Source organism: Phocoena sinus, chromosome 20, assembly GCF_008692025.1.
Source record: "Phocoena sinus isolate mPhoSin1 chromosome 20, mPhoSin1.pri, whole genome shotgun sequence".
Lineage (NCBI taxonomy): Eukaryota > Metazoa > Chordata > Mammalia > Artiodactyla > Phocoenidae > Phocoena > Phocoena sinus.
Genome location: NC_045782.1, coordinates 34,453,137 through 34,481,053, shown reverse-complemented (window position 1 = coordinate 34,481,053; position 27,917 = coordinate 34,453,137). Strand labels below are relative to the sequence as shown.

The 27,917-nt window shown below is 57.4% G+C and overlaps 1 protein-coding gene and 1 long non-coding RNA gene across 13 annotated transcripts; one reads left to right on the top strand and one right to left on the bottom strand.

The window, feature by feature from the left end:
- Positions 1-14: 14 nt before the first annotated feature.
- Positions 15-17,438, bottom strand: COL1A1 (collagen type I alpha 1 chain). Of its 12 annotated transcripts, none has more exons than XR_004347311.1 (51): positions 17,205-17,438; positions 15,509-15,703; positions 15,338-15,372; positions 15,202-15,237; positions 15,012-15,113; positions 14,108-14,176; positions 13,830-13,874; positions 13,617-13,670; positions 13,382-13,435; positions 12,805-12,858; positions 12,631-12,684; positions 12,248-12,301; positions 12,116-12,160; positions 11,946-11,999; positions 11,786-11,830; positions 11,565-11,618; positions 11,217-11,315; positions 11,086-11,130; positions 10,890-10,988; positions 10,707-10,760; positions 10,455-10,562; positions 10,323-10,376; positions 9,962-10,060; positions 9,729-9,782; positions 9,544-9,642; positions 8,871-8,924; positions 8,616-8,669; positions 8,445-8,498; positions 8,293-8,346; positions 7,805-7,849; positions 7,615-7,713; positions 7,246-7,353; positions 6,708-6,815; positions 6,446-6,499; positions 6,178-6,227; positions 5,848-5,955; positions 5,707-5,760; positions 5,534-5,587; positions 5,220-5,381; positions 5,024-5,131; positions 4,763-4,870; positions 4,603-4,656; positions 4,390-4,497; positions 3,912-3,965; positions 3,690-3,797; positions 3,295-3,348; positions 2,895-3,002; positions 2,522-2,804; positions 2,225-2,415; positions 1,696-1,938; positions 15-1,580 (listed from the first exon to the last, which is right to left on the bottom strand). XR_004347311.1 is itself a non-coding variant. In XM_032615703.1 (51 exons), the coding sequence occupies exons 1-51, from the start codon at positions 17,305-17,307 to the stop codon at positions 1,434-1,436; spliced, it is 4,392 nt and encodes a 1,463-aa protein (XP_032471594.1). In that variant the 5' UTR covers positions 17,308-17,437; the 3' UTR covers positions 15-1,433. The 12 variants fall into 12 exon arrangements, 11 of the variants coding, with proteins under 11 accessions (XP_032471594.1, XP_032471592.1, XP_032471593.1 ...); XM_032615703.1 differs by having other exon boundaries at positions 6,178-6,231; positions 17,205-17,437; XM_032615701.1 differs by having other exon boundaries at positions 6,178-6,231; positions 10,455-10,760; positions 17,205-17,437.
- Positions 16,168-27,185, top strand: LOC116745195. Its single transcript, XR_004347313.1, has 3 exons — positions 16,168-16,892; positions 25,637-25,643; positions 27,172-27,185. It is a non-coding gene; the product is annotated as an uncharacterized LOC116745195 (long non-coding RNA).
- The last annotated feature ends 732 nt before the right edge of the window (positions 27,186-27,917 follow it).

Sequence of the window (27,917 nt, the reverse complement as noted above, 5' to 3'; positions counted from 1 at the left end):
CCACTGCAGATAGGTTTGGGTCATTTCCACATGCTTTATTCCAGCAATCAAAATAATTAAAAACATCTCAAATTATTATACACATACAAAATAGGTACAGAGTCTCTTGTTTCCTCCCACCCCTAGGGGGAAAAACTGCTTTGTGCTTTGGGAAATTGTGCTCTGAAACCCAGTGAGAGAGAACGCAGAACAGACTACAAGAGAGGCCGTGAGGATGGGATGCAGCTGAGGAGAGGGTTTCAGAGGAGGGAGAGGTCGGGAGAGAGAGGAGAGAGGCCTGAGGTGGTGCGAGGCGCTGAGGGGGATGAAGAGAGGGTGGAGAGCAAGTGACCCTGTCTGGAGCCGGCACTCTCTCCCTCACATTAAATAGCACCTTTAGAAAATTCACGAGTCCCCATCCACAAGAAAAAAAAAAAAAAAACAAAGAATAAAAAAAGACTTTGAACAAAAAGGAACATTTGCTGGCCTAAGGGGGGGGGTGCGTTTCCACTTCCATAGCACCAGTGATTCCCTCCCCACCCCACCCCATCACAGAGATGTAGCACCTTTGATATAAAACGGGGAGCCCCTTCCACCCTGCCCCCATCCCGCCCCCCATGCAGTTGCCCCGGTGACACACAAAGACCAAAGACGAGAACGAGGTAGTCTTTCAGCGACACAATTACACAAGGAACAGAGCAGTCTCTCCCACCCAGCTGGGGAGCACGGGGGGATCGGCATGTTTCTCAAATCCGACGTTTCTGCTCTGTCTTGGCCCCTCCTGACTTTTCTCCAAACCCGGTGGTGAAGGGCCAGTGGTGCCCCTGGCATGCTCCCCCTCAAAAACAAAGAGGGGTATGTTGCCAGGGCAACAGGGATGCCAGATGGTAAGGCTTCTTTGGCAGTCTGAGAACTCCGGGTTCCCCCAGGGCTCGGGGGTTCTGGGTGAAGGGAGTAGGCTGGGAGTGTGGGGGGCCACTTGGGTGTTTCAACATTGCCTTTGGTTGCTGGGCAAACAATGCATTGTTTCCTGTGCCTTTTGGGGAGACTTAGATTCGGGGAGCAGTGGAGGGGAGGCCCCAAGAAGGCATGGAGAAAGGAGCAGAAAGGGCAGCGTTGGGGTGTCATAAGCCCAACGGGCAGAAAAGGACTTACCCCCACGTGGGTCTTCAAGCAAGTGGACCAAGCTTCCTTTTTTAAAAAGTTATTTATTTATTCTTTTTTTTTTTTTTTGGTAAGGTTGAATGCAGTTTTGGTTTTTGGTCATATTCAGTTGGTCAAAGATAAAAACTAAGTTTGAGAGATGAATGCAAAGGAAAAAATATTTTCCAAAGTCCATGTGAAATTGTCTCCCATTTTTTTGGCTTTTTGGGGGGTTCAGTTTGGGTTCTTTGTTTCCAGAGTCAGGGGCAAGTGGGTTGGGTGGGAGGGAGCCAGGTTGGGGTGGAGGGAGTTTACAGGAAGCAGACAGGGCCAACGTCGATGCCGAATTCCTGGTCTGGGGCGCCAACGTCCAAGGGGGCCACATCGATGATGGGCAAGCGGGAGGTCTTGGTGGTTTTGTATTCGATCACTGTCTTGCCCCAGGCTCCGGTGTGACTCTGGGGTGAAAGGGAGACAATGGGAGAGGGGTGTCACCAAGTGGCAGTGAGGGGGTGGGGGGACTGAGCCTGCCCGGAAAGCCAAAGCCCAGAGCGGGGGCCCTGCTGGACTCACCGTGCAGCCGTCGTAGGTGACGCTGTAGGTGAAGCGGCTGTTGCCCTCGGCCCGGATCTCAATCTCGTTGGAGCCCTGGAGGAGCAGGGCCTTCTTGAGGTTGCCAGTCTGCTGGTCCATATAGGCCACGCTGTTCTTGCAGTGGTAGGTGATGTTCTGGGAGGCCTCAGTGGACATCAGCCGCAGGAAAGTCAGCTGGATGGCCACATCGGCAGGATTGGAGCCCTGGCCGCCGTACTCGAACTGTGGGAGCGGAAGAGCGACGAGTGAGTGGCTGTGTTGGAGCCTCCGGTCCTGGCCCCCCTCCCTGGAGTCCCCTGAGAGCATCCTAGTGAACCTTACGTCCAGAGGCGGCACCCCTTGCCCCCAGGCACCCTGTGTTTGACCCCGTATCACTGACCCAGGTCTCCTGCCTCCCAGCTGATCACACTTAGCAGAGGTCTGGTCCACCCGGGACCTACCCTTAGGCCCTTCTGAGCCCTGGGCCAGCCCATCTCCTAAGAGCGGCTACGGGATCGAGCTCACGCACCTGGAATCCGCCGGTCATGCTCTCGCCGTACCAGACATGCCTCTTGTCCTTGGAGTTCTTGCTGATGTACCAGTTCTTCTGGGCCACGCTGGGCTGAGTGGGATACACGCAGGTCTCGCCTGTCTCCATGTTGCAGAAGACCTTGATGGCATCCAGGTTGCAGCCTTGGTTGGGGTCAATCCAGTATTCTCCTGCAGTGGGGCAGGGTGAGATGGCGTCAGGGGAGGTGCGGGATGTGGGCACCTCAGGGCTCAGCCCCGTCGCGGCGGGAGGAGGCACAGCTGGGCCAGCCCTTACCGCTCTTCCAGTCGGAGTGGCACATCTTGAGGTCACGGCAGGTGCGGGCAGGGTTCTTGCGGCTGCCTTCAGGACTCCGGATGTTCTCGATCTGCTGGCTCAGGCTCTTGAGAGTGGTGTCCACCTCGAGGTCACGGTCACGGACCACATTGGCATCATCGGCCCGGTAGTAGCGGCCACCATCCTGAGCCTTCTCTTGAGGTGGCTGGGGCAGGAAGCTGAAGTCATAACCACCGCTGGGAGGACCAGGGGGACCAGGGGGTCCGGGAGGGCCGGGGGGACCCTGCGCAGAGAGGGAGGAGAGGGGGATTACCGGGGTTCAGTGTTTTCGGGGCTGGAGGGCCATGGGCAGACAAGGTGGGGGACCACATACAGCAGGACCAGCATCACCAGTGCGACCACGAGGACCAGGGGGACCGATGGGGCCTGGGAGACCGTTGAGTCCATCTTTGCCAGGAGTACCAGCGGAGCCAGGGGGACCCTGCAGGGAGGAAGCTGGTTGGAGAAAGCCTGCCAGAAAGCACGGGCCCACCCCAGCTCTGGCAGAGAAGCCCACAACCCACTCTGCCTGGGCTCTGGTTCCTCAGCCTCATTACGGCTCACTCCCACAGCTGGGCCAGGAAATTTTGTGGGAGGAAGCAGTGGGGAGGGGGAGGCGAGAGCTGCATAAGGTGGTCTAGAACCCCCTTCCCTCCTTTCATGCCCTGCCCCAGACCCTTCTCCAGAGAGGCGAGGGACCCAGGAAGAGCAGATAAATAGGAGACACAACTCACGCGGGGACCAGCAGGACCAGAAGCTCCGGAGGGACCTTGCTCACCAGGAGAGCCCTGAAGGAGAGATGTGAAGACAGTTTAGGCCAAGTGTAGGTCAAATGTGGCCAGCAACCGCCCCCAACCAACCACCTTGTTATTCTGGAAGTCTAGCCCCAGGGTGTCCATAGGCTGAGACCCCTCCCACGATCCCTCGTTGCGCACCCCTCACTCTCTCAGAGGCTACTTGGAAATACCCATTAGTCTTCAGACCCCAGTTCCCACTAGGGAGGAGAAGGACGGTCCAGAGAGGGAAACCGAGGCAAAGTGTCCTCCCCCATCACACAGCAGGACTTGGGGAGATGATAAAAGAAGGTAAGATGGCAGCTGGGCGCTGGGGAGGGGCTGGGCATACTCACGGGAGGGCCAGGGGGACCCTGGAGACCAGAGAAGCCACGGTGACCCTTAATGCCTCTGTCGCCCTGTTCGCCTGTCTCACCCTTGTCACCACGGGGGCCTTGGGGTCCCTAGAAGAGAGATGGGGACAGGCTGTCAGGTGGAAGTTCTGTTAGCACTGAGGGGGTGCAGTCCACATCTGGACAAGGGTTCTGAGCACACAAGGGCCATAGCAGGGCACTTACGGTGGGGCCGCGGGCACCAACGGGGCCAATGGGACCAGCGGGACCAGCAGGACCCTGGGGAGAGCAAAGAGAGCATTAGATCCTGGTCAGGGAGAGCCCAGCTGAGGGCTGGCACGGCCTGAGCTGCAGGTGAGGCCCCCCCTTGGCCAAATCCCTCTTTCCTCTCATCTTTTCCCACCACATCCATTCTCTCCTGACCCCAGGTGAATCTTCATGTAAATTCAGGCCTCCTGTAAGCTGGGGCAAGCACCTGGGAACAAACCCCATTCCTCGGGGGAAACGGGACTGTCGGGAGGAGGGGTCTCAAGGCTGAGCTGTGGCTCAGTGTTTTCAGGGAGGCCAAGGGCCCAGACATCTTGCAAGGCCTCCTCTTCTCCCCTGCTTAGGTGAAGTCAGGTGTCCATCTGCAGACCCCTCGGCAAGCCTGGAGAGTCCCTGGCCTGAGCAGAAACGGTAAAGCCAGAGCGCAGCTACTTACAGTCTCGCCACGATCACCGCTCTTGCCAGCAGGGCCGACGGGGCCAGGGGCACCAGGGGCACCAGGAGCACCAGGGGGTCCAGCAGGGCCGGTCTCACCACGGTCACCCTGAGAGGGGGAGGGGGGGGAGGAGGGGAATCCGGGTCAGCCCCAGCTGAGAGGGCCAGGTGGAGCGGCAGGTGGGGCTGTGGCCCCAGGGTGCAGCCGTCTTACCTTGGGGCCCGGAGAACCATCTCGTCCAGGGGATCCTTCGGCACCAGGGGCTCCCTGCAGAGAGCAGGGGAAGGTGAACGGCAGCCGAGGGGAGGGAGGCTCAGGCCAAGGCCGAGACGGCCACACCAAGGGCACTGGCGTGGGGCCGGCAACCACTTACCTCACGTCCAGACTCGCCAGGGGGTCCAGCCAATCCGGGGGGGCCCATGGGACCAGGGGGGCCACGTTCACCACTTGCTCCAGAAGGACCTTGTTTGCCGGGTTCACCCTGAGGGAGAAGAAAGGGTCAGGCCGGGGATGGGGTGGGAGAGGGCCTTAGGACCCGCCACCTCTGTCCCCGCTGACCCCAACACCCCCACCCTGCGCCCTCCAAGTCCTGCAACTGTTCTCGTCGGGATCCGCAAGGTGAGGGGGCACTCACAGAGGGGCCAGGAAGACCAGGGAAGCCTCTTTCTCCTCGCTGACCGGGCAGGCCGACCACGCCACGCTGTCCAGCAATGCCCTGAGGTCCGGGAGTGCCGGGAGCGCCCTGTGGGGGACGGGTGGGGGTGAGGTGACTTCCAGTGGCCAGGGACGCTGCCCCCACTCTGGACCCATCTGGAGCGTAGTGCACTTACAGCAGGTCCATCAGCACCAGGGGCTCCTTTCTCACCAGCGGGGCCAGGGGGACCGGGAGGACCGACTTCACCAGCACGCCCAGCGGGGCCGGTCTCACCGCGGGGGCCTTTGCTGCCTTCTTTGCCAGCAGGACCAGAAGGTCCAGGGGGTCCAGCATTTCCCTGGTTGGGGAGAATTGGGGCCGTCAGAATCCATCAGATTCCGGAGCATTATGGAAGCCGTAGTCGGGCCCACCCGACTACGTAGTCGGGCTCCTGACGGCCTGTGCCCCATACCCTCCCAGACCGGTGAAGTCTCCACCACAGACACTTACAGAGGGCCCAGGGGGACCGACTCGGCCAGCAGCACCAGGGAAACCAGTAGCACCCTAGAGAAGAGGACAAAGAAGCAATCAGAGGGAGGACAGCCCCTCACCTGGCCCAGCCGCCCCATCTCTAAACGCGGGCTGGGGAGGGCCTTGGCAGAGAATCACAGTGAGGTACTCACAGGGGGACCAGCGCTGCCACGAGCACCTTTGGGTCCGGGAGCACCAACGTTACCCTGTAGGAGAGCACAGAGGAGTCACGGCTGGGCCAGTCCTGGATCCAGCCTGCCAGCAGCTCGGGGCCTAGGTGGCGAGATACTCACAATGGGGCCAGGAGGTCCAGTGGGTCCAGCAGTGCCAGGGGCACCAGCATCGCCTTTAGCACCAGCATCACCAGGTTCGCCTTTAGCACCAGGTTGGCCATCAGCACCCTGGGGGAGGAGGGAGTGTGGTGAGTGGAGGAGAGGGCTGTGCCGGCCTAGGAAGTCAGCTGAGGAAGGACAGGAACTCCAGGCAGGAAGATGCTTGAATGGGAGACAATTCCCCCTCCACCCTCCTTCTCTGAATCAGGCCAATGCCTCTCTCCTCATCCAGTCACTCAAGGCCCCAGGGCCTAGTTGGAGATGGAAGATGAAAGGGATCTTGGTACTCACAGGGGGGCCAGCGAAGCCAGCAGGGCCGGGGGGACCAGGCTCACCACGGTCTCCCTAGAAGAAAAGGAGGCAAATGGAGAGATGCCCTGATCTGGGGGAAGGTGGGATGGGATGGACCGGAGGGTGGGGAAGGAGGGCCTGAGGAGAACTCCACAGGGACCAGAGCAGGTGGGAGCCAAGGTGGAGGAGGGCCAGAAAGAGGGCCAGGGGCAGTATGAAGGGAGAGAAGGCTGGAGTATGGAGCCTTAACCGGCTCTTCTGTACTTACGGGGGCACCACGAGCTCCAGTGGGACCAGCAGGGCCGCTAGGACCAGTTTCACCCTGAGAGGGAGGGACAAGAGGCGCAGGGTCAGGGGCCCACGCTGAATACTCCTGGCGGATAACCCAGGAGAGTCATCCTCCCTCCTGGCCCCCCACCTTTGGATCACCAGCTTAGAATGGCAGGAGCTGCCTCCCCCTGCAGAGCTGTGCCCAGGCTTGCTGGGGAAGCTGTGTGTTAGGGAAGAAGGTGGGGAGGCAGCCATCTCACCTTGTCACCAGGGGCACCAGCGGGGCCAGGAGGACCAATGGGACCAGTCAGACCACGGACGCCATCTTTGCCAGGAGCACCATCAGCACCTTTGGGACCAGCATCGCCCTAAAGACATAGGAAAGTCTGAGATTTCCAGTGTGGGGCAAGGAGGTGACCTATGGCATCCTGCTTGTGTCTGGGACCCCTCCTCAGTTTGTGTCTGCCCTGCCCCCATGTGTGCCAAGGACTCAAGATCTTTCAGGGGAAAGGTGTCTGTGTGGGGATTCCGGGGAACTTAGATTAAGAAGCTCCTGCTTTGTGTAGAGGGATTCCTCGTCCAGGAGCCCCCCTCCCACCTCTTGTTGCCATGGTAACACATGGGAAGGGTAGGGCCTGGACTATAGGTAAGGATTCATCAGCCAAGAGGCCAGAGAAGAAGGAGGATTAAGGAGAACAGGGAAAGACCCAAAGGAGTAGAAAGAGAGATGCTGAGGGATCTGAAGCAGAGAGAGATGGGAACCACACAGGGTTCGAGGGAGGGGGGAGTTCAACTTACTCTGTCACCCTTAGGGCCTGGGAGACCTGCTGCACCTCGTTCACCAGGCATTCCTTGAAGGCCAGGGGCGCCCTGGTTACCAGGGGCTCCAGGGGCACCAGCATCGCCCTGTATGACAACCAAGAAGACTGGAGTCTCAGAAGTGGGTCACAGCTTTGAGCCCCCTCTTAATTTCTCCCGGGCTTGGTTCTGAGGCCAAAGACAGGTACTAGCTAAGAGGAAAGTCTCACAGCCCAGAACTTCAGGCTGCACATGGACCTCCCCCCAGTCTTGTCCCCCCATCCCTCCCCAACATCCAGCCGGCTTTGGTCACAGCCAGGCATCCCCCATCACAGGAAGGGTGAGACCTGGTCCCTGTGCTGCCCTTACCTTAGCACCATCATTGCCAGGGGCACCGTTGGACCCACGGGGACCTGCAGGACCGGAGGGCCCTTGCACACCACGCTCGCCAGGGAAACCTCTCTCGCCCTGGAAGGAAAGGACAGGGCCCACGAGGTGGCTGCAGAGACGGGGCCAAGCACGGGGCACGTTGGTAGAAGCAGCAAGGGGCTCTACTTACTCTTGCTCCAGAGGGGCCGGGGGCACCAATGTCTCCAGGAACACCCTGAGCGGGAGGGGGGACACACAGTGAGCAGAACCCACCTTGGTCCTCCCAACTAGAAAGCGTTCTTGTCCACCTGGGGGCTAGCCCTTGGGGTCTGTGATTGGAGACCAATCCCTTCTCAGCATTGAACCGGGCTTATCCCTCTACTCCTCCTCGTGAATGTGTCACCCTCCCCAGACTTGGGGTTGAGGGAAAGCCAGAGTATTCCAGCAGCTCTAAAAAGAAGTCATCCAGACCAGCAGCCAGGCGGCTCCTTCCAGATCCTATCACACAGAGGTGCAGCTCTTTGCTCCCCTCTGTGTAGCACCCTTCATGATGGGAAGTCCTTCCTCGAGTCTAACCTTGATCCCTCTAGTTGATGGTTGTCTGATTAGCTAGGGGGCTGGACTCTCCCTCTGTATTCCCTGCGCTCCCCATCTCTTCAGCTGCCTGCTACCTCTTACCTGTTCACCAGGTTTGCCTGCTTCACCAGGAGGACCAGAAGGGCCAGGGAGACCCTGTAGGTGGGAAATGGGGGAGGGAGGCGAGGGATTAGAATCTGGAAGAGGTGTTCCTCATGCCCCTCTTCCAACACCCTGACAGCGTGAGGCCTCACCTGGAATCCGGGGGAGCCAGCAGGGCCTTGTTCACCTCTCTCACCAGCAGGGCCCTGCAAGGAGGAAATGCTGCGGTCATGGGAAAGCTCAGGAGAAGGGGGACGGGAGCTATCTCCCCTTTCCTGCCCCACAGCACCCCCTCCCCAGGCCTCGCCGTCAGGGACACTCACAGCAGGTCCGGGAGGTCCCTGGGCTCCAGCTTCTCCGTCTTTGCCAGCAGGACCCTATGGGGAGAGAGTGAAAAAGGGGTCAGGGTGGTGAGGTGGGCGGGCAGCTGAGGAAGAGAGCACAGGTAGGGGGCCTGGGGGCTGGGGGTCCTGACACCCTGGGGATGGGCTGGAGCCTCCCGCATCCCTCCTGCAGGATGTAGGGATGTGACATGGGCGGAGGCAGGGAGGGGACAGGGACCAAAAGGCGATACTTACAGCAGCGCCGGGGGGTCCAGGAACGCCTCGTTCTCCAGCCTTGCCGGGTTCTCCCTGTGGGGAGAGAGAGTTAGGGTTGAGGGAGCTGAAGTGGGAAACCGGGGCCTCCTGGGTCCCTCCCGTTTACTTTGAGTGGAATTTTTAAGGAGCTTTTGAATCTGTCAGTCAGCTCTGGCCCCTGAGGAAGGCCTTTGCTGGCTTCCACTGCTCCATCTCTTGGCCTCTCCCTGAGCCCTCTCCTCCCAGACGACCCGCCCCTTAGGCCCCTCTCTCCACCCTCTTCTCTTTCTTCTCCCCATTGTATGCCTTTGGTGACCTGAGCTGCAAAGGGCTTTCATCTCTTCTGATATCTTCTTTTGAACCTCAAAGAACCCACCAAGATATCCTATCCCCGTGTGTGTGTGTGTGTGTGTGTGTGTGTGTGTGTGTGTGTGTGTGTGTGTTTGGGGGCCAACGATACTTATTTCCAGGGATAGAGCAATGGTAGTAAAGCCAGGAGACATCTCTCATTTTATGGAATAGGGAGACTGAGGCCCAGAGAGGGGCAATGAGTGGCTTGAGGCCACATAGCAAGTCAGTGGCAGAGGTGGCCTCAGAGCGAGGACTCTTCCCCCCACCCCCACCCTCGCCCCAAGTGTGTCTGTCCCTGTGATACACCTCACTGAGTACTCACAGCAGCACCTTTAGGCCCAGGGAAACCCATCACACCGGCCTGACCACGGCTACCAGGAGGGCCTGGGGGTCCGGGGCGGCCATCTTGACCAGCAGGACCCTGAGGATGGAAGGTACAAACGTGGAGGTGAGGACAGAGGGTGAGAGGTCAGGAGACTGATGTGGGCCTGGGGGAGTGATACTTACAGGGGGGCCAGTTTTGCCATCAGGACCAGGGCTGCCAGGGCTTCCAGTCAGACCCTAGGGGGAGTCAGAGAGGTGTGAGTGGGGTGGGGGATAAGGGTGGTGGAAGAGGGGGAGAAGGAGAGTGGAGGCTGGGGTGGAGGACATTCTAGAAGGTGGATCTGTGGTCCTGCTCCAGAACCCTCATAGGATGGGCAGGGTCATGGGCCAAGCCGGGCAGAGGGCTGGGGTCTCACCTTGGCACCAGGCAGACCAGCTTCACCGGGGCGACCAGCTTCACCGGGAGAACCTTTGGGGCCAGCAGGGCCAGGAGCACCACGTTCACCAGCGGGACCCTGGTTGGGGGAGTCACAGCAACAATTAGGGTCTCTTTATCATGGGCTGGCCTCTTCGTCCTGGGCTGTGGGTGGTGCTTTGAGAGGCATTGGTGGTGGTAGGAAGGTCAAGGTGAGGCTCAGTGTGAAGAGAGGTCTGCAGCCCCAGTATGGGCACTAATGACCGGGCGGTGGGGGTGGGAGACGGTTGACTACATCTGGGAGAGGAAGGTAATGTCCAGGGAGCGGCAGGGTCAGCCTCCCACCCACGAAGAGAGGTTACCTTGGGACCAGCAAGACCATCTGCGCCAGGGAAACCGCGGCTACCGGGTCCACCCTGTGGGAGGAGAGGAGGTCAGTGAGCTCAGACACGTGGGCATCAGGCCGGCACTGGGGCTGAGAAGGGGGCACTTACACGCTCGCCAGGGGGTCCAGGCAGGCCAGCAGGTCCGGGTTCACCTCGGGCTCCTCGCTTTCCTTCTTCCCCAGCAGGGCCAGGGGGACCTTGAATACCAGTGGGGCCCTGGAGAGGGCAGAGAGGAGGGGGCAGCCTGCGGTGAGGGACTGTCCTGGTACCAGCTCCAGAACAGGCTTGAGGCTGGGTGTCCAGCACCAGGGGCTCCCATTCCTCCTTGGACCTCCCCCAAGGGGCTGCTGGGGGACTCACGGGCTCTCCCTTGGCGCCAGTGTCTCCTTTGTTGCCAGGAGCACCAGGTTCACCCTGAGTGGGAGGAGAGGAAGATGAGTGGAAAATGGGGATGCTCAGCTGGTCTGGGTCTTCACGCTTCCCAGACAAGGGCCACGGGAGCCAGCTCATGGGATGGGGCAGAAGAGAGAGAGCAGTACTTACGCTGTTACCCTTGGGACCAGGGGGGCCGCTGGGACCCTGGGGTCCAGAGGGGCCTCGGGCACCTGGGAAGCCAGGAGCACCAGCGATACCAGGAGCGCCCTGCGGGAGGCAGAACAAGTTAAGCCCAGGAGCGGAGGGCACAGGGTGGGCGGAAGGTGGGCACCAGGGGCGGCTCCGAAACCTGCAGGATACTTACATTGGCACCTTTAGCACCAGGCTGTCCATCAGTACCAGGGTTTCCCTGTGACACAGAGAGAGGCGGGTGAGTGACAGGCAAGGACTCTGAGTTAGGGAGAGGTACGGGGGTACTGAGGAGGTGCCACTTACAGCAGGGCCAGCGGCACCAGCAGGGCCAGGGGGGCCGGGCTCGCCACGCACACCCTGGGGACCTTCAGAGCCTCGGGATCCTTGGGGACCAGCTTCACCCTGGATTGGAAGAAAGAACCTGTCAGGAGCCACCCTGGGAGTCCAGCCTCATGGCTGGATGGCAGGGGGTGAAGGGCCATGACAGGAGACCAAGAGTCAGGACTCCAAGATCAGAGAAGGGGACCCCAGGACAAAGGTGTTGGGGACTGGGCTTCTCTCTTGATTCTGGGTCCCTCTGGTTTGGGGAGCTGGGAGATGCCCACCCCTTGGCCTGTGGGAGCCCTGCTCATTGGAGGGTGGGGGTCTCACCTTAGCACCGACAGCACCAGGGAAACCAGGAGGACCAGCGGGGCCAGTGGAACCCTGTGAATGAAAGGGAGATGTTAGTGAGAAGGAAGATGGCAGCCACAAGTCATACTCTGGGACAGAAAAGGTCCTGGGGTTCAGTCCTGCCCCTGGTATCAGACCCAAGAGCTGACACTGAGACCCCTCTGCAATCCCAGGCACTGAGGTCTAAGGGCTGTACTCACAGGGGGTCCAGCAGCACCAGTAGCACCATCATTTCCACGAGCACCCTGCAGGAGAGAGGGGAAAGCCCCGGTTACATTCACTGAGCACTGCTCAGTCCCTTTAGCTCCTAGGGAACGCCTTCCAGAACCTGGAGTCCCCCAAGGGGCCAGGAGTACTTACAGCAGGGCCAGGGGCTCCAGGGCGACCTCTCTCACCAGGCAGACCACGGGGGCCCTGACAACAAAACCAAGAGAAGCCAAGTGAGACAGGAGACACACCCCTCTCCCCAAGCCCCCATCTTGCCACTACGTCCTGTTCCCTCTCTTCCTTCTACAACTGGACACACTCACCATCTGACCAGGAGCTCCATTTTCACCAGGGCTACCAGGCTCACCCTACAGAGCAGAGAATAGAGTTAGAAATTCATTCATGGTGGGACTGCAGGGGAGGTGGAGGACCATGACAGTCACACAGCCTCTTACCTTGGGACCAGCAGGACCAGCATCTCCCTTGGCACCATCCAAACCACTGAAACCCTAAGATAGGAAGAGGGCCAAAGTGAGACCTTGTGGAGACTGTGGACAACCTTGACAGCCACCCAGACCTCAGGAGGAACCTCAGGAGGTCATCACAGCTATCTCCCTGTGTCTGAGCTAGACTAAACCCCAACTGGCCCAAGATCTCACTCCATGCCTTTATTGCGATTTCCTTCCCAATGGAGGGAAGTTCTCTTTGATGTCTACTCTCTATCCCTTGGAACTTATACAGCTGCCAGCCACCACGACGCACACCAGGATCCTTTGGGGAAAGGGCTGGAATGCAATGCTGGGACTTTGGGAACTTAGATGACACAAAGGTGACTCACTCTGTGTCCCTTCATTCCAGGGAGGCCAGCTGTTCCGGGCAATCCCCGGGCCCCCTGGAGAGAAAAGAAAAGGACAAAGGCAGGGCTGTTAGAAGACACCACTGTGGACACAGCTCCCAAATGAAGCCCAAATGCAGCAAAGCCCGGAGGCAGCCACGCCATCCTCCTGCTCACCTGAGGTCCAGGAGGCCCGCGCTCACCAGGACGACCAGGCTTTCCAGCTTCACCCTGAGAGAAAGAGAAAAGGCCATCGTGCCCGTGCCCCCTGAGTTGGAAAAGTATGGAAGGCCTGGGTCTTCCTGGGGTCGTTGAGGGTCAGGCTTAGGGGCCTAGAACCTTATCTCAGTTTAAATCTACCATGCAACCCTTGCTTGAATTTTGCGTCCCTCCAAAGGAATTTCTGTTTATTTCTGTCACCAGCATCTTAATCTCACCACGTGGAGTGAGAATCTGAGGTACCCAGGGTGGTTAAGCCTGTGGGAAGCCATTCACATCAGGGGATGGGGTTGGGGACTGCTTTAAGGTGATTGGGGTGAGGGGAGGGAGAGCCACTTCCTCTGTTAGGAAGATGGGGAAACATCCCAGGAGGCTCCTTGTTCAAGGGCAGTCCCATGAATCAAGGAGAACATGCCCTCCTTTCTCTGGGTATCACCCCCAAAGGTGGTGGGGGCACTGGGGTAGAGATTACAGGGACCTAACACATGGAGAGGTGGTGGGGGTCAGATGGTATCTCTTTACCAGGGCTACTTACATCATCTCCGTTCTTGCCAGGGGGGCCAGGGGGACCACGGGGACCCATGGGACCCTAGAGGAGACAGGAAGAGAGGATGTTAGAATGGCCAGGATAAGGAAAAAAGAAGGGGAAGGCTAGGATTGGAAGAAGGAGGTAAGAAAGACCCCAGATGGTGGTCCTTCAATAGGAGAATCCATGTATTTGTAGAGGGAGTGTATATTTGCATAGAGAGTACAAGTTGGGGAGCACTTACTGAGGCTCCAGGCTCGCCAGGCTCACCAGGGGGGCCTTGGAAACCTTGGGGACCCTGGCAGACAGGGAGAGAGGGGTAGGGTTAGAAGAGTAGGTCCCTGCCAACCTGTCCCCCAACTCACCAAGAGATCTCTGAGCACCCTCCCTGCCCTCATGCCAATCCTCTTTCCAAAAGCCCAGAGCCCAAAGCGGTGTAGACATCCTGGATACTCACAGGTGCGCCAGGGGGGCCAGGGAGACCACGAGGACCAGAAGGACCCTACAGAAGAAAAAGAAAGGGAGGCCATAATGAAGCCTCTGTAGGAAAGGTTATCTCCCATGGTTCCCATTCAGACCACCCAGTTGCCTGGCATCCTCTCTGATTCTGAGGTCCCAAAGGTCTTCTTGAGCTCCTAAGTCATCTATGCCACCCCCTATCTCTTCCCTGGCCTGTCCTGTCTGGATCCTCATCTGCTCTTCTTCTGTCCTCCACATCCCTCGCTGGTGACTCACCATGGGGCCAGGCACAGAAATTCCTGTTGATTTCTCATCGTAGCCATAAGACATCTGGGGAGCAAAGTTCTAGAAGAGAGAGTACATGAGAAAGCAGGGTCAGGGCAGTGAGTTGAAAGGCAGAAGATATCACCAGTAACGGGAAAAACTGATACCACGTGCCTCCTGACGTGACACGCTATGCAGGACAACGTGACCTGGGGCACAGCCCGGCCCGAGACGTATCACTGGAATGTAATCATGAAGACACACCCAACAAACCCAATTTAAGGGACAGTCTGCAGAACAACGGGCCTCTTCAAAAAATGTCAGTGTCATGAAAGACAAAGAAAGTCTGAGGAATGTTCCAGGTGAAAGGAAACCAGAGACATGACAATTAAATGCAATGCATGATCCTGGCTTGGATCCTGGAACAGGAACAACAGCAAAAAAGCTCTAAAGGCCATTATTGGGAACATTGGTGAAGTTTGAGTGTGGACTGCGTAGTAGATAATAAACAGTACTGTGTCAGTGTTAAATTTCCAAAATGTAGTCATTGTGCGACGCTCACGTTACGAGAACGTTCTTGCTCTCAGAAGATACATGCTAAAGTATCTAGGAGCCAAGGGACATAAGACCAGCAACTTACTCTCAAATGGTTTAGAAAAAAAAAAACAAACCCAGATGATTATATTTATACACAGAAACTGATAAAGCAAATGTGACAAATCGTGGATATGTGAAAGTTCTTTGCATTATTTTTGCAACTTTTCTCTCTTCCCGTAAGTTTGAAGTTATTTCATACTATGAAGTATGCCATCTGCCAAGACAAACCAACCCCAACAAACTAAAAACCCCGCGGTGGGGGGGGGGTGGGGGCGAGGTGACATAAGGCCTTCCACGAACGCCTCGACTCTCCACTTACTCCTCCGAGGCCAGGGGGTCCGGGAGGTCCTGGGGGTCCGGGGGGTCCGGGAAGTCCAGGTTGTCCAGGAATGCCATCTCGGCCAGGGGGGCCAGCGGGTCCCTGCAGCGGGAGAGGGCGGGCCGGGTGAGCGCAGGCCAGGAGCCACGCCCACCTCTAACCCCAACAGCCGGGAGAGGGCACCGCTTACCCTTGGGCCTCGGGGGCCAGTGTCTCCTTTGGGTCCCTATGGGGTTGGGGCAGAAGAAACAAGAGAAGCCGGGTTAGAGAAGGAGAACCGCGAAGAGTCTTGGGCGGGGTGGCGAAAGTCGAGGGCAGAGGATTACCTCGACTCCAGTGGTTTCTTGGTCCGTGGGTGACGCTGTGGGAAGGGGGGGGGGGAAGAGACTTGGCTTAGAGGCAAGGTTTGCTCCAGGTGCTTCCGGCAACAGACGCCTCCCCTGCGCTGGGCAAGGGAGAGCCCCCGCCCCCGCCCCGGCCCAGGCCCCGCGCTATACCCTCGCCTTCCGGGCAGACGGGGCAGCACTCGCCCGCGGGGACTTTGGCGTTGGGACAGTTCTTGATTTCGTCGCAGATCACGTCATCGCACAACACGTTGCCGTTGTCGCAGACACAGATCTGGCAGGGCACGGGTTTCCACACGTCTCGGTCATGGTACCTGAGGCCGTTCTGTACGCAGGTGACTGGTGGGACTGGGGCAAGAGGTGGAGGTGGGGGCTGTCAGCGGCGCGCGAGTCCCCCACCTCGGGGCTCCAGGTACCCCAACCCCACCGTCCCTTCCCCTCGGTCTTAGACGCACATTTAGATTTTCCCTTTCCCGCCTCTCCTTTTTTTGTCTTTCTGTTTTTCCTTTCCCCAAATCCTTAAACGCTCATCTGCTCCTCATCAGCGCCAGTGACAGGGCCGAGGCGCCTGGCCAGGGAAGCTATAACTCTTTCCAGTTCTCAGGAATTTAAACAAAGTTTTAGGCCGGGGTTGCTTCCAACTCCAACCCCAGACCATTTGCGCTGAAGCCAAATGAAATAAAAAGCCATTCGGTGGGAGAGTGGGGGGTGGAGGAGTGGGAAGAGAAGCTCCCCAACCAGAGGGCAGGCTTGTGGGCGTGGTTTGGGTGGAGACAGAAGGAGGGGACGGCAGGAGAGACCAGAGGTCTAGCCCGGATCCCGCCCCATTCCCGGGGCAGGTGGGATGGAGTGGGCGGGGCTAGGAGGATGGGGGAGGGGCTGATTGGCGTGGGATCCCGCCCAGAGACTTGAAGCGTACCGTAAAAGTAGGATATGCCCTAACCTCCAGCGCCCAGACATCTCAAAAGGCCTCTCACAGTGACAACCCCCGTTTCCCAAAGCCAGCCAGTGCCTCTGGGTCACTCCTTAGCCAAAGAACCAGAAAGTCCGCAAACAGTAAATGAAGTTAGTTAACCACGCCCACCGCGGATCATCTACCCAGACGGCCACTAGGTGGCGGGCGACACTAAGCAATTTCCCTCGACTGGCTACTTCTTCTAGAGACGGGGCTACCCTATCTCCAACTTTATTTTCCAGGTCTAGAGGTGGGGTCCACACCGGGCAACAATCCCGGTCTTCCCGCTCCGGCTCCTGCGCGGGGAAGCGCTGGATAAGGAGGCGCACTGCCCAGTGTAGATCAGCAGAGGGCGCAAGGACTCTGCCTGACCAAGTCCGCGCCTAAGAATCTCTTCCTTCAACCCGCCCACGCTCCGCGCCCCCTCCCCCGCTCCGCCCAGCACCTCCGCGGTCCCAGGAACATTGTCTAGCCTGCAGAGAGGGTAAACAATCTTTCCTTATGAATCATCTCATAGCCTTTCTGATCACTCATAGCTTGGGCTCCAAATTCCCAACTCGGCGCCCCCATCCCATCTTCGACGTACTTTCCCCCCACCCGGCGTCCAGACCCCATTTGCCCCGCAGTACTTCGCAGTGCGCGCTCAGAACTCCTCCTGTGCCAACTCGCGCCGTGCAGCATCCTCCCCTCTCACTCCTGGGGGGCGTTCATCTACACCCTGACCCAGAGTGCGGTCCCTTCTATCCCAGGGCGCCGAGGACAAGCCCTCACCATCTTCCTTCCATTCCTGAGCCTCCGGAGCATCCCGAGTCTCAGTTTAAGTCGCGGACCCCTGGGACCAAACGCAGGGCAAGATACCAAGCAGCCCTAGACTCCCAAAAGTTTGGGACTTACTGTCTTCTTCTTGGCCTTCTTCTTGGCCCTCCTCTTGGCCGTGCGTCAGGAGAGCGGTGGCCGCTAAGAGGAGCAGGAGCCGGAGGTCCACAAAGCTGAACATGTCTAGACCCTAGACATGTAGACTCTTTGCGGCTGGGGTGGGGGTTAGCGTCCGCTCATGCGTGGCCTCACACTCCGCGTGCCTCCTGCTCCGACCCCGAGGAGAAACTCCCGTCTGCTCCGACCACCGGCCCGGGCCCCTTTTATACCATCTTGATGGAGAGCGGGGAGGAACCCTGCCCCTGGGAAAGGAGGAGCAGGCTGCCCGTCCCCCAGCCAATCAGAGTTGCCTGGCCCGGCCCCCAATTTGGGAGTGAGAACGGAGAGGGGGAGGAGGAGGGAAGGGAAGGGAAGGGAGTCCACCGCACATCTCCCCCCTTCGCAGCTCTGCCTCCCCAGCCCCCCAGCCCAGCCAGGGCCAGAGATGATGCCGCTGGGATGCGGCTAGGTCCTCAATATAGTGTGGGCTAAAGAGTGGGTAGGGGCACCTCTTCGGCTTTCTTACTGGGACCCCCGACCTGGGGGGCAGAACTGGAATTGGGGAGCTGGTTAGGGAACCTTTCAAAGATGGAAGGAGTGGGGGTGATTGGGAGAGAGTTCTGCTGGCCATGCCTCGTTCACCCTCCTGACATCGTTGGCAAGAGCTAGGGGATGGGTATGAAGAGGCCAGCTGGGCACCCCTCTAAAGCAGGAGAACCTAAAAAAAAAGATGTGCCTGTTTAGGGGTGTCATCTGGTGTGGCTGGGGTATGGAACTTAGGAATATTTGGGGAACAAGTTAAGGACTCATTTGTAGACATTAAGGATCAAATACGTGGGGATGGGTGCTAGCAAGAGGGTTTTTATTTCAGGATGTCAATTCTTCTGCCATGCCTGAGGCTCCAAGATGAAGTACAACGCTCTCCCCAAACCTCAGCGTGACTGAGAGAGATGGGGTGGGAAGGCTGAGGCACTGGCTGAGAAATTTGACTACGCGGTCTCTCCAGAAGGAAGCTTTGGTGTTGAGTGATGGGGCAGCAGGGTGGTAGTGAGAAATCGCTAAAACTCTTCCACGCTGGGGGGAGTGAGTTTGCATGGGGAGGGCTGTGGTCACTGGCAACTTAGAAAAGGGTCTTGTGTTAGGGTCTGTCATGGCCAGTGGCCAGGCCCTGGTTAGAGACCCTTCTACCCGGCACAGCCAAACTGGAGAGGACTGTGCTGGAGAGCACTTGACCAGAGAGAGGGTTCTCCTTCTGGGGACTGCAGAAAGCTCTGTCTCTGTCTGTACCTGGACTCAGGGTTGGGGACATATGGGAGAATTTGGGTGTCTGGGGGAGACTTGCCTTGGGAGTATGAAATGGGATTGCAGGTGAGTGACCTTATTTTAGAGGATGTTTCCCACTGCCTCACCTCTTTCCTGAAAACCCAGGGCATTGCTCTTTGTCCCTGGAACCAGGAGAGAATCATCTACACCCTGAAAGGCAGTGGGGACCCCAAAAACAACAGGCTATATTTGGAGGAGATGCCTCCAGAAGCCAGTGTCCTCCCTTCTCTATGTCCCAGCCTCCTGACAGTGCTCGACCCCAACCCCAATCTATCCAGGCGGCTGATCCTGCCGAAATATGTGGACCCAAGAGAAGGCAATGAGGATCCCTTTGCAGAGCCCCATCCCCACCCCCACCGCTCCAGAGCTGCAAACGTGGAAGTGGGGAGTCCCGCCTCCCCCAAACCATCCAAGATTCCATTGCCTCCCCCTGCCCGTCTCCACGCCCTCCCCCAGCTGCTTTTGTGCAACGAAGGCAAAGGAAAAAAAAGACCAAGAGAACAGAAGGGGAGGGAGCCACGTCGGCTGGCCGGCTGGCCGTGGGCAGCCAGGATGAGCCGTGCGGGTGGGGCAGCAGAGGGAGACTGCAGGGGCTATAATTAAAGGGAAAATATAGAGTTTCCAGAGAGGCAGGGCTGGAGACAGCAATGGAGGGACAGGCCTTCATCAATTATCCCCACCATGTGGCAGCAGCTTGCGGCCCAGTATCTGCCCCCATCTGGTGCCAGCTACTGCAGGGCAGGACTGGGGGCTGAGGGGCTGAGATGGCAGTTCCTGCCCCCTCCAGTGTGGGTCAGGGACAAGGAGCGCCCCCTCCCTAATGGGGGACACGAGCCCTGCCCCTCAGAGCGGTCACCCCTTTGCAATGGCTGTCTGGGGTGGAGAGTCACAGGCTGGAGGTGAGAATTGCTGTGACCTGCCCACCTCCCTGCTTGCTGCGTTTTTGCAGCCAGAAGTACTCCCACCTACAGCCCCCTCCCCACATGCTCCCTGTTCAGGCCGTGCTCACTTGACCACCTTAAAGGAGATTAAGACTCAGAGACGTGGATTGGGACGTGCTACATCGTGGGCCCGTGGTCCTGAAGAATGTTTAGGGACCCCTAGGATTGGGGGGTGGGCTTTGTGTGTATGGTGTGCAACAGCCACCACCCCCGTGTCCAGTTTCAGACCTCCGTCCCAGGAGTTGTGGGCAGAAGGTTTCCAAGCATCTTTTACACGTGGCATAGAGCTGAGGCCCAGGGCCTCCTCTGCCACTTTTCGACTTGAAACGCTTGGCGGGCGCCCAGCCCCAAGATGTGTCTTTAATTTCTGCAGCATGACAGTGAGAGGAAGAATGTGCTTGGGGTCTCCTCCCAGCCTGGCTGGGCCTCCTTGGCCAGAACTGAGGGCTTGAGACTTGTGGGGGGAGGAAGGAGAGCAGGAGCTGAGGCCGGAGCGGGAGGAGACGCCACCTCATCTTTAGGAAACTCTGAAGCTCTGGCTTCTTGTGGAATGTAAGACTTTGTCTGGCATTTGGAGTGGGGGGAGCAAAAGCCAAAATCTCCTCCCCCCCACCCCCAAGAAATGGTAAAGTCATCAGCACTTAGGGGAAAAAAATTCCTCAAGAAGAAAACCAGAAGGAAGAAAGTGCTGAGCTCTGAGTTCGCTCCTTCTCCAAATTTCCCCAAGTGCCCTCCCTCAATGCGCCTGTGCTCCCCACTCCCCCTGCCCCAGAGCCCCTCAAGTCCCAGTCTGGGCTGCACGGTGTGGGGTAAAAGAGAAGAGGCAGCCCAGGTGTTGGTGTACCTGGTGAGCAGTTTGGTCAGCCCTTTCCAGCTCTCTGGTCCCCCTGCTGAGGTTCCGTTGCCCTCCTTCCCTGATCTGACCCTTCAGAATGCTCTTCCGCCCCAGACTGGTGATGGAGAGAGGGTCCCTGGGAGAGGGGTTGAGGACAGAGAAGGGAAGGGGGTGTAAGAGTGAGGCTGCAGTAAAGAACTTGGTGTCCACGTGTCCCCATTCATGGAGCCTGCACGGTTTGTATTGAGGACCCCTGCAGACAGAGCTGGGGACAGACCCCAGGAGTGGGGGGTTCTCTCTTCTTCCTTTTCATTCGCACTTTCCATTGCACTTTCTGGGTCTTTTGGTCCTTAGATTCCAGGCACAGCTTTCAGTGCCTCAGCCTCAACCCAAGTCCTTTGGCCTGAGATTTCCCTTCATCTCTTCATCCTTTCCAGGCTTAGAGGGAAGATGATGAATTAAGTTTGTCCGTGTTGAGTGTTAGGTGCCTATGAGACACCCAGTCAGACACGTGGAGGGAACCCTTAGGTGTCTGAGTCTGGAGTCCAGAGGAGAGACAAATGTGGGAGCCCCGCCTCATAGGGTGATGGTGTGGACGGAGTTATCTCCAGAGAAAGTATGGAGGGAGGAGATATGAAGGGCTAGGACCGAGCCTTGAGGACCCTCAGGGTTTAAGGGTTGGGAAGGGAAGGAGGAGCCTGCACAGGAGGTAGGACAAGAGTGGGAGAAGTAGGAGGGCAAGGAGGAGAGGATTGGGGGTGTCATGTATGCGGGGGGAAGATTGATCTAGAAGGAGGGAGAGTTATATGTTGCAGAGAGACTTAGTATGATAGGGAGTAAAATGGTCCCTGGATTAAGCAACATGGCAGTGATTGGTGCCCTAAGTGTGAGCTGCTTTGGTGGAGTGATGGACGAGGAACCTGGACTGGAGCCGGCTGAGGAGTGAGTGGGAGGCCAGGAAATGGGGTCAGAGTGCAGACAACTCAGGGGAGGAGTTTAGCTCTGAAGGGAGGAGAGCTTGTAAGATGCCTTATCCTCCCTCCCTCCTTCCTTCTCTTTTTCTTTCTTTTCTTACATTCCCCCACCCCACTCCTGTCTGTCGTTTTGCCCCTGGCCTCCCTCCTCTTTCTTTCTCACGGGACTCTGCTTCTCTCTCTGCAGCTCTTTTTCAGGGTGACATTTTCGATCTTCCTCTTCTCAAATGTCCACATCCAGTCCCTGTCTTCATTTCATTTTCTTCTAGAGCGAACCTTCAGTCCATGCTCTTAAAGAGAAAGCTTCATTTCTAGTCCTTCAGATCCCGTCACATTCTCCAGGACCTCCCCGGCCAAGAGGGGGAAACTGGGGCAGAGGAGCCAGGGAAGGAGCTGGGACAAGCTGGGAGAGAAGGGATGGGGCATGGTCCTTAGGTGGCATTAGGACTCCCCAGGCCCACTCCAGCCCCACCAGGTTGCAGCCAGGTCCCAACTGAGAATAATGTGCTGGATGGGGATGTCGCCAGGCTTGCGGGCCACAGTCCTAGTGTCCACTCTTGTGATCACAAAGCCCGTCTTTCCTGCTGACGTGCGAGCTCCCCAGGCAGGGACCTGTCAAGGTCATCATCAGATCACCGGACCCATTTGCAGTGTCTGAAGGCTGAGTCAATTCTTGTTAAAGGCTGTGAGTGAATCAATTGAATTGTTATTTTCCCCTGTCTGGCTTGGTTCACTTCTGCCCTTGTTTTATCCCATCCCCTGCTTCTTTTCTTTTTTCTATTCCTTTGTTTTCCCTCACCTTTTAACCTTTTTCCTCTTCACATATGTTTCTTCTTTTTCTTAGTTCTTTTCTTCCTCTCCTCTGCCTCTGTCCCATTGGCCCACCCCTCTTCCACACACTGCTTCTCCCTCCCTCTTTTTTCTCTCATATTCTCTTCTGGCATCTCTGGTGCTCCATCCACTCCTGGGGGGTGGTGGCTGTCTCCTGCGTGCATGCAGTCCACCAGAGGAGAGAGCTTCAGCAGTCTAGGAGAGGGGGGATCAAGGTGGGGTAAGGCTTGCATCACCACCGGCTGTCTGGTTGAAGTGTTCAGGGGCTAGATGCAAAGGTTTCTTTGACGCTTGGCTTTGAAAAAAAAAGAATGAAGGGGCAGCCTGTGTGAGCCAGAGGCACCCGTCCAAATCCTAATCTTCTTACTTCACCTCCACTCCCATCTTCCCACAAGTAATCCTCAGCCACAGATATCTGGTGTCTTTCCTCGTCTACATCAGCCACCAGTTCTTCCTCTGGGCAAACCTGGGATTCTGGAGTTTCCTGGATGGGAAAGTGAGCAGGGGTGGATCCCACTTTGCTCAGTTGCACCAGCTCTGGGCAGAGCAGCCCTTTGGACAGAGTCTGGCTTGGACTCAGGAAGGATCCAGAATCATTCATTCAGCATCCTTATAGGATCCTTTGCTAGGCACTGGGCCCTCAGTGCCTGTTCTCATGGAGCTTATGTCTAGTAGAGACAGACATGAATGAAGTCATGTAAATAAACATGTAGTTGCAACTGTAAAGGTTAGGAAGGAAAGGAACACAGGGCTCTGAGTGTCAGGCATCTCAGGCAGGAGGGAGCATGGCAAGTTCTAGATGCTAATAAAATCCGGAGAAGGATAGTGTGGCTGGAGCACAGGAAGCAAAGGCCAGGCAGGCCAAGGAAGCCGTATCAGGAGTTTTAGTCTTTGTCCTTACAGCTTTGGGCCCCACAGAGGGTCCGAAGCAGGGAGGCTCGCAATCAGGTCTGCATTTGTCAAAGGTCATCATGGTCACTCAGGGGAGCAGGTACTGAAAGATGGCTGTGATGGAAAGTGGCTACTGCAGGTGCCCAGGTGAGAGCTGATGAGAGTCCGGACCAAGTGGAAGAGGATAAAGATAGAGAAGGGGGCGGATTCAAGAGGGGTTTGGGAGGCAGAATTTATAGGCATTGGGATTAGATTGGATGAGGGAGTGTGGAGGTGAAGAGCAGGAATGACTCCTGTTCTTCTGACCAGAGAGACTGAATGGTATGGTACCCTGGAAGAGAGGAGGCTGGACAGGGACCCTGTTTAGGGAAGAAGATCCTGAGATTGGCGCCTATTGCAGACACTCTAGTCAATTCTATTCAGTGAATGGTTACTGCAGACCTCCTGGGGCCAGCCTTGCTTTGGGGAGAGCTCTGGGACAACTTCTGCCCTCAGAGGGTGCAGAGTCAGGAAGGGGAATAAAATAAACCCCCAAATGCCTCTCACCCGAGGCAGCACTGGCTGTGTGATTTTGAGTAAGTCACCTCATTTCTTTAAACCTCATTTCCCAATCTGTGAAATAGGGTAGTAATAAGACCTCCTTATCCAGCAAGGTAAATGGAAGCCTCCAGAGAGCTGCAAGGGAGGACGAGGATGCCAATGGGAGACAAGGGAGGTTTTCTGGAGGAGTGTGTGCTTTTGAGCTGGGCCTGGGAGGGTTTGAAATGCAAGGTTGGAATGGGAGGGAAGGCATCCCCAAACCTGGGAAGGCTGACACACACACACACACACACACACACACATACAGAGACAGAGAGAACGCACCTGGGGCAGAGGAGATGTGGAAGAGAAGGCTATAAGAGATAGGCTGGGGCCAACTTCTAGAGGCTTGGAATTCAAGGAGAGAAATTCATAATCAATTTGGTGGCCATAGAGAGCCAGTTACTACTTTTGAGTAAGGTATGGTAGTGAGCCTTTTGCCAAGGACTTGTCCAGAGAACCTACACCTTGACAGCAGACGAACTCAAGTTAGAAGGCTGGGGCCCGTGGGAGGAGGAGGAGGTACAAGGTAAGTGAGTGAGATTTGTGGATCTCGGTTCAACAAGAAAATACGGCTTGGGCACAGGCAAAGAGGTAGACCAGATGACCCCTCCAAAGTTGGTGTTCAACTTCCACTAGTTCCAGAACCTTATAGTTCCAAGGTGGGAAGATCATAGAACAATAGATGTTCAGTTGGAAGGAAACTTTGAGCTTATTCTGCCCTGTCCTCCCTTCTTTGCACAGAGGAGAAAACCAAGGCCCAGAGACGGGAATTGACTTACTTAAAGTCACACAGCTGAGATTCAGGGATTACAGGTAAGATCTCTGCTGTACTTCAAGAAGGCGGTGTGGGGGGGGGGAAGCATGGGGGGCAGGAGCTGGAGGGGCCAGGGAAGCAGCTGGGGTTGGGGGGTAGGTTAACATGATACAGGGATATGATACAGGGATCCCACCCAGACCTGGAGTGGGGGCGCAGGGCAAGAGAGTTGCTCCCAACTCTACACTGAGCCATGTGGCTAGAGGGGGAAGGGAGCATGGTGGGCAGGGTGGAACTGCCACATGGAAGATGCTTGATGTGAACCATCTGGCCTGGGCGGAGTGTGGGCTGCAGAGAGGGGAGGAGCAGCAGACGGGAAAGAGGCCATGGTGGGCGGGTGGACGGCGGGTTGGGTCTGGGAGTGGCCTGGCCCAGAGGCCCCTACCTTCCAGACTGCTGCAGCCCAGATGCCTTCACAGCCACAGCCTGTCCTGTCCAACCCGCTGACCTCATTCCCAGCTCCTCTCCCTCGCAGGCCCCCCTCTGCCTGCCACGTAGACTGAAGTCTTTAGCTGCATCTTCTGCTGGGGAGAGGAAGAGCAGAAGGACACAGGCCCCTTGAGCCCAGAACTCTGCCAGGTCAGGCAGACCTGGGGAAGCAGTGCTGTTCCCTGTGTCCCCAGACCACTCTGGGCCTCAGTTTCCCCTCCCAAACAAGAGGCCCGTAAATGGAAGGGAGCATGACGGTGAAGCAAGTTGGAGCGGGCAAGAAGCAAGGGAGGCCACTGAAGCCACCCCCCTGCTTCCTCAGGACTGGAAGCATCATTCTTAGACCCAGGAAGGGACGGCGCAGGACATGCGCCTCTTCTCAGACGGTTCTCAAGAAAGGGAGTTTCCTGAAGGCCAGGCGGGGGCGTCTTCTGTTCTATGGAGCCTTCATCGCTCCTGCTTGTAGAGAGTGGGATTTATGGCCAGGATGGCAGTGGAGAGGCACCTTGTCTCCCCTCCCTCAGGCACCTCTCAGTGACCTTTCCTTCAATCCTGGCTCCTGGCTGCAGCCTCTCCGGGGGCTCTGCCTCTTGACCTTCCGCCTTCCCCTCGCCTCCCCACCCCCCAGGTCCTGGGTCCTCTCCAGCTGCCCCAGCTGAGCAGGGGGCTGTCCCGCTGCGGCTGCCTCTCCCCAAGGCGTTCCGGGCCTGTGAGTCATCGGGAGTGCCTGCTCTGGCTGTAGCGTCTCCTCGCCGGCGTGGACCCTTTTTCCCATCCTCCCCCAAACGAAGGGCAGAGGTAGCCCCTCCCAGGCAGGGGGCTCTGGAGGAGGGGGAGGGAGGCCCTGTGCAAGACAGCAGTGAGGCCCTGCTTCGCCAGTGCTGGGAGGAGAGGCTTAAAGGACTCCCCCAGACGCCACCTCGCACATCACACACAGATCGAATTTCTTGTCCTTTCTCCCATTTCCCAGGTGGGGAAACAGGAGGGGCAGGTAGGGGAAGGCCAGGACTTTGGTGGGCTTAGGCTAATCCTCTCCTCCATTTTAGGGCTCCGCTTTGCCAAGCTGGGAAGCCCCCCAAGCTCTTTCTGGAAGGCCCTCCCCACATTGGAGGCTGGGTCTGGCAAGAGAGCTAGAGAGAGGCCGCTGCCGCTGCCGAGGGCCCCAAGGACGACAGGGCCCGGCTGAGCTGGGGAGTCCGCGTCTGCAGGAAAGGAGGGGGCCGGCGCCTGGACCCTTCCCACAGTGCGCCCGCACCCTGCAAAGCTGCCTCCGGCCCCCTCCTCCCCTCCTTATTCTCCTGGGCAGCCCTGTCTTGCCTCCTTCTCCAGCCTGAAGAAACAACTGGGGGTGGAGAGGAGCCGGAGGGGAAGGGCTGGAGTTAGAAAAGTTTCCAATCCTTTCCTTTCGAATGTGTCTGCTGCCCCCCACCTTCCACCATCTCCCTCTCGGCCCTGGATTCATTGTCTAGAGACCAGGGTCTAGGACTGGACTTGCCTAGTGACTTTGGGCCTTTTTTCACTTCCCACTGCTGAGCCTCAGTTTCCTCATCTGTAAAATCGGAGTCTGGACTGAAAAAGTCCCTGCTGGTGAGGTTGGTCTACGGTTCTCTTCCCAGTCAGACACTCACACATGCACTCACCTGTACCCACCAACTCACGTGGCTCTCTCTCACACACACCCATTCACACACTCAGATACACTCCCCTTTGCACTTGCACGTGGCCTCCTGCCTACTTTGGGTGCAGCAGTCCCCTGCATCTCTGACAGCTGCTTTCTTCCCTCACTCCCATCACACCGCCCCAGCCTTCCTGCCCCTTTGCACTCTCCTCCCGATGTCACTGGCAGGGCAAGGGCAGGAAGGAGCAGTGAGATATGAGATTTGAACCTCAGAATGTCAGACCTCTGACCCTGCCAAAGACCACTCCCACCACCCCCTCAGGTCCCTTGGCTGTTCTGAGGTTCTGTGGGAGGGGGGATGAGAAGGGAGAGGAGTAGAGAGAGGCTCCTTCTTCTCCCGCCCTGCGCCACGCCCCCGCCCCGGAGCTGAGCTTCATAAACATTCACTTTCCAAAATGTCTGTCCCTCCTGGGGCCTCCCTGGAAGCATGATTATTTTCGCAGCTTGCACTGGCCATGTTGCCCCAGGTTGCACCCTTCTAGGAACTCCTGCCTGAGGGAGACTGGTCACAGCTTGGAAAAGACTGTTCCAGGGGATGAGCTATCTGTTGGCCAGGAAAGGCGTGGGAATCGTGTAGCAGAGCACAGCCCTCGGGCCCAGCTCGACTTGGCAATAACGGCAAACGTCTGTCCCAGGCTATGCCATAAGCACACGTTTGAACTAATGTTCTGCTCACAAAACCCTCTGAGGTGGGTGCTATTATTGTCTCCAATTTCAGGAGAGGAAGGAGAGGCACAGAGAGGCTAAGTCAGTTGCCTGAAGTCACAAAGCTAGGACGTGGCTGAGCTGGGATTCAGACTCGGGCAGCCTGGCTCCAGAGCTCACTGGCTTAACCACTCTTCTCGACAGGTCCTAGAGATCCAGGATGGATGCCAAGGGGCACTCCCCACAGTGTGAAGAAGTGGCTATTTGCACAAACACATATGCTTCATCTGTGTGCATGTAGGCTAAAAATCATAGCATCACATGGCTGGAAATGGACCACAGGCACCAGCTGGAAAGGACTCTAGAGGTGCCATCTCCCTCCCTCTGCCGAGGAACTATTGTGAGCTGACAGCACCACACACATCATCCCATCTAACCCTCATAACAGCTCTGGGAGGTCAGTCTTAATGCCTCTATTAAGATGGAGGACCTGAGACCCAGAAGGGTCAAGGCATTGCCCCAAACTCCCTTCCTGAAGCTCAGAGGGACCCACGTGCTCCAACAGCCTGAGCAGTCTTCTTTTCGTCACCTTCCGTGTCCCTTACTTGCAAATCAACACAGCCACTAGACCACGTACAACACCGGGAAGAATCACAGTCCTCAATCGTGTCTCAAGAGGCACTGACAACCCCCCGAGGAAGGTTTTATACCCATCCTGTAGGTGAGGGGAAGCCCCTTGCTGGGGACCC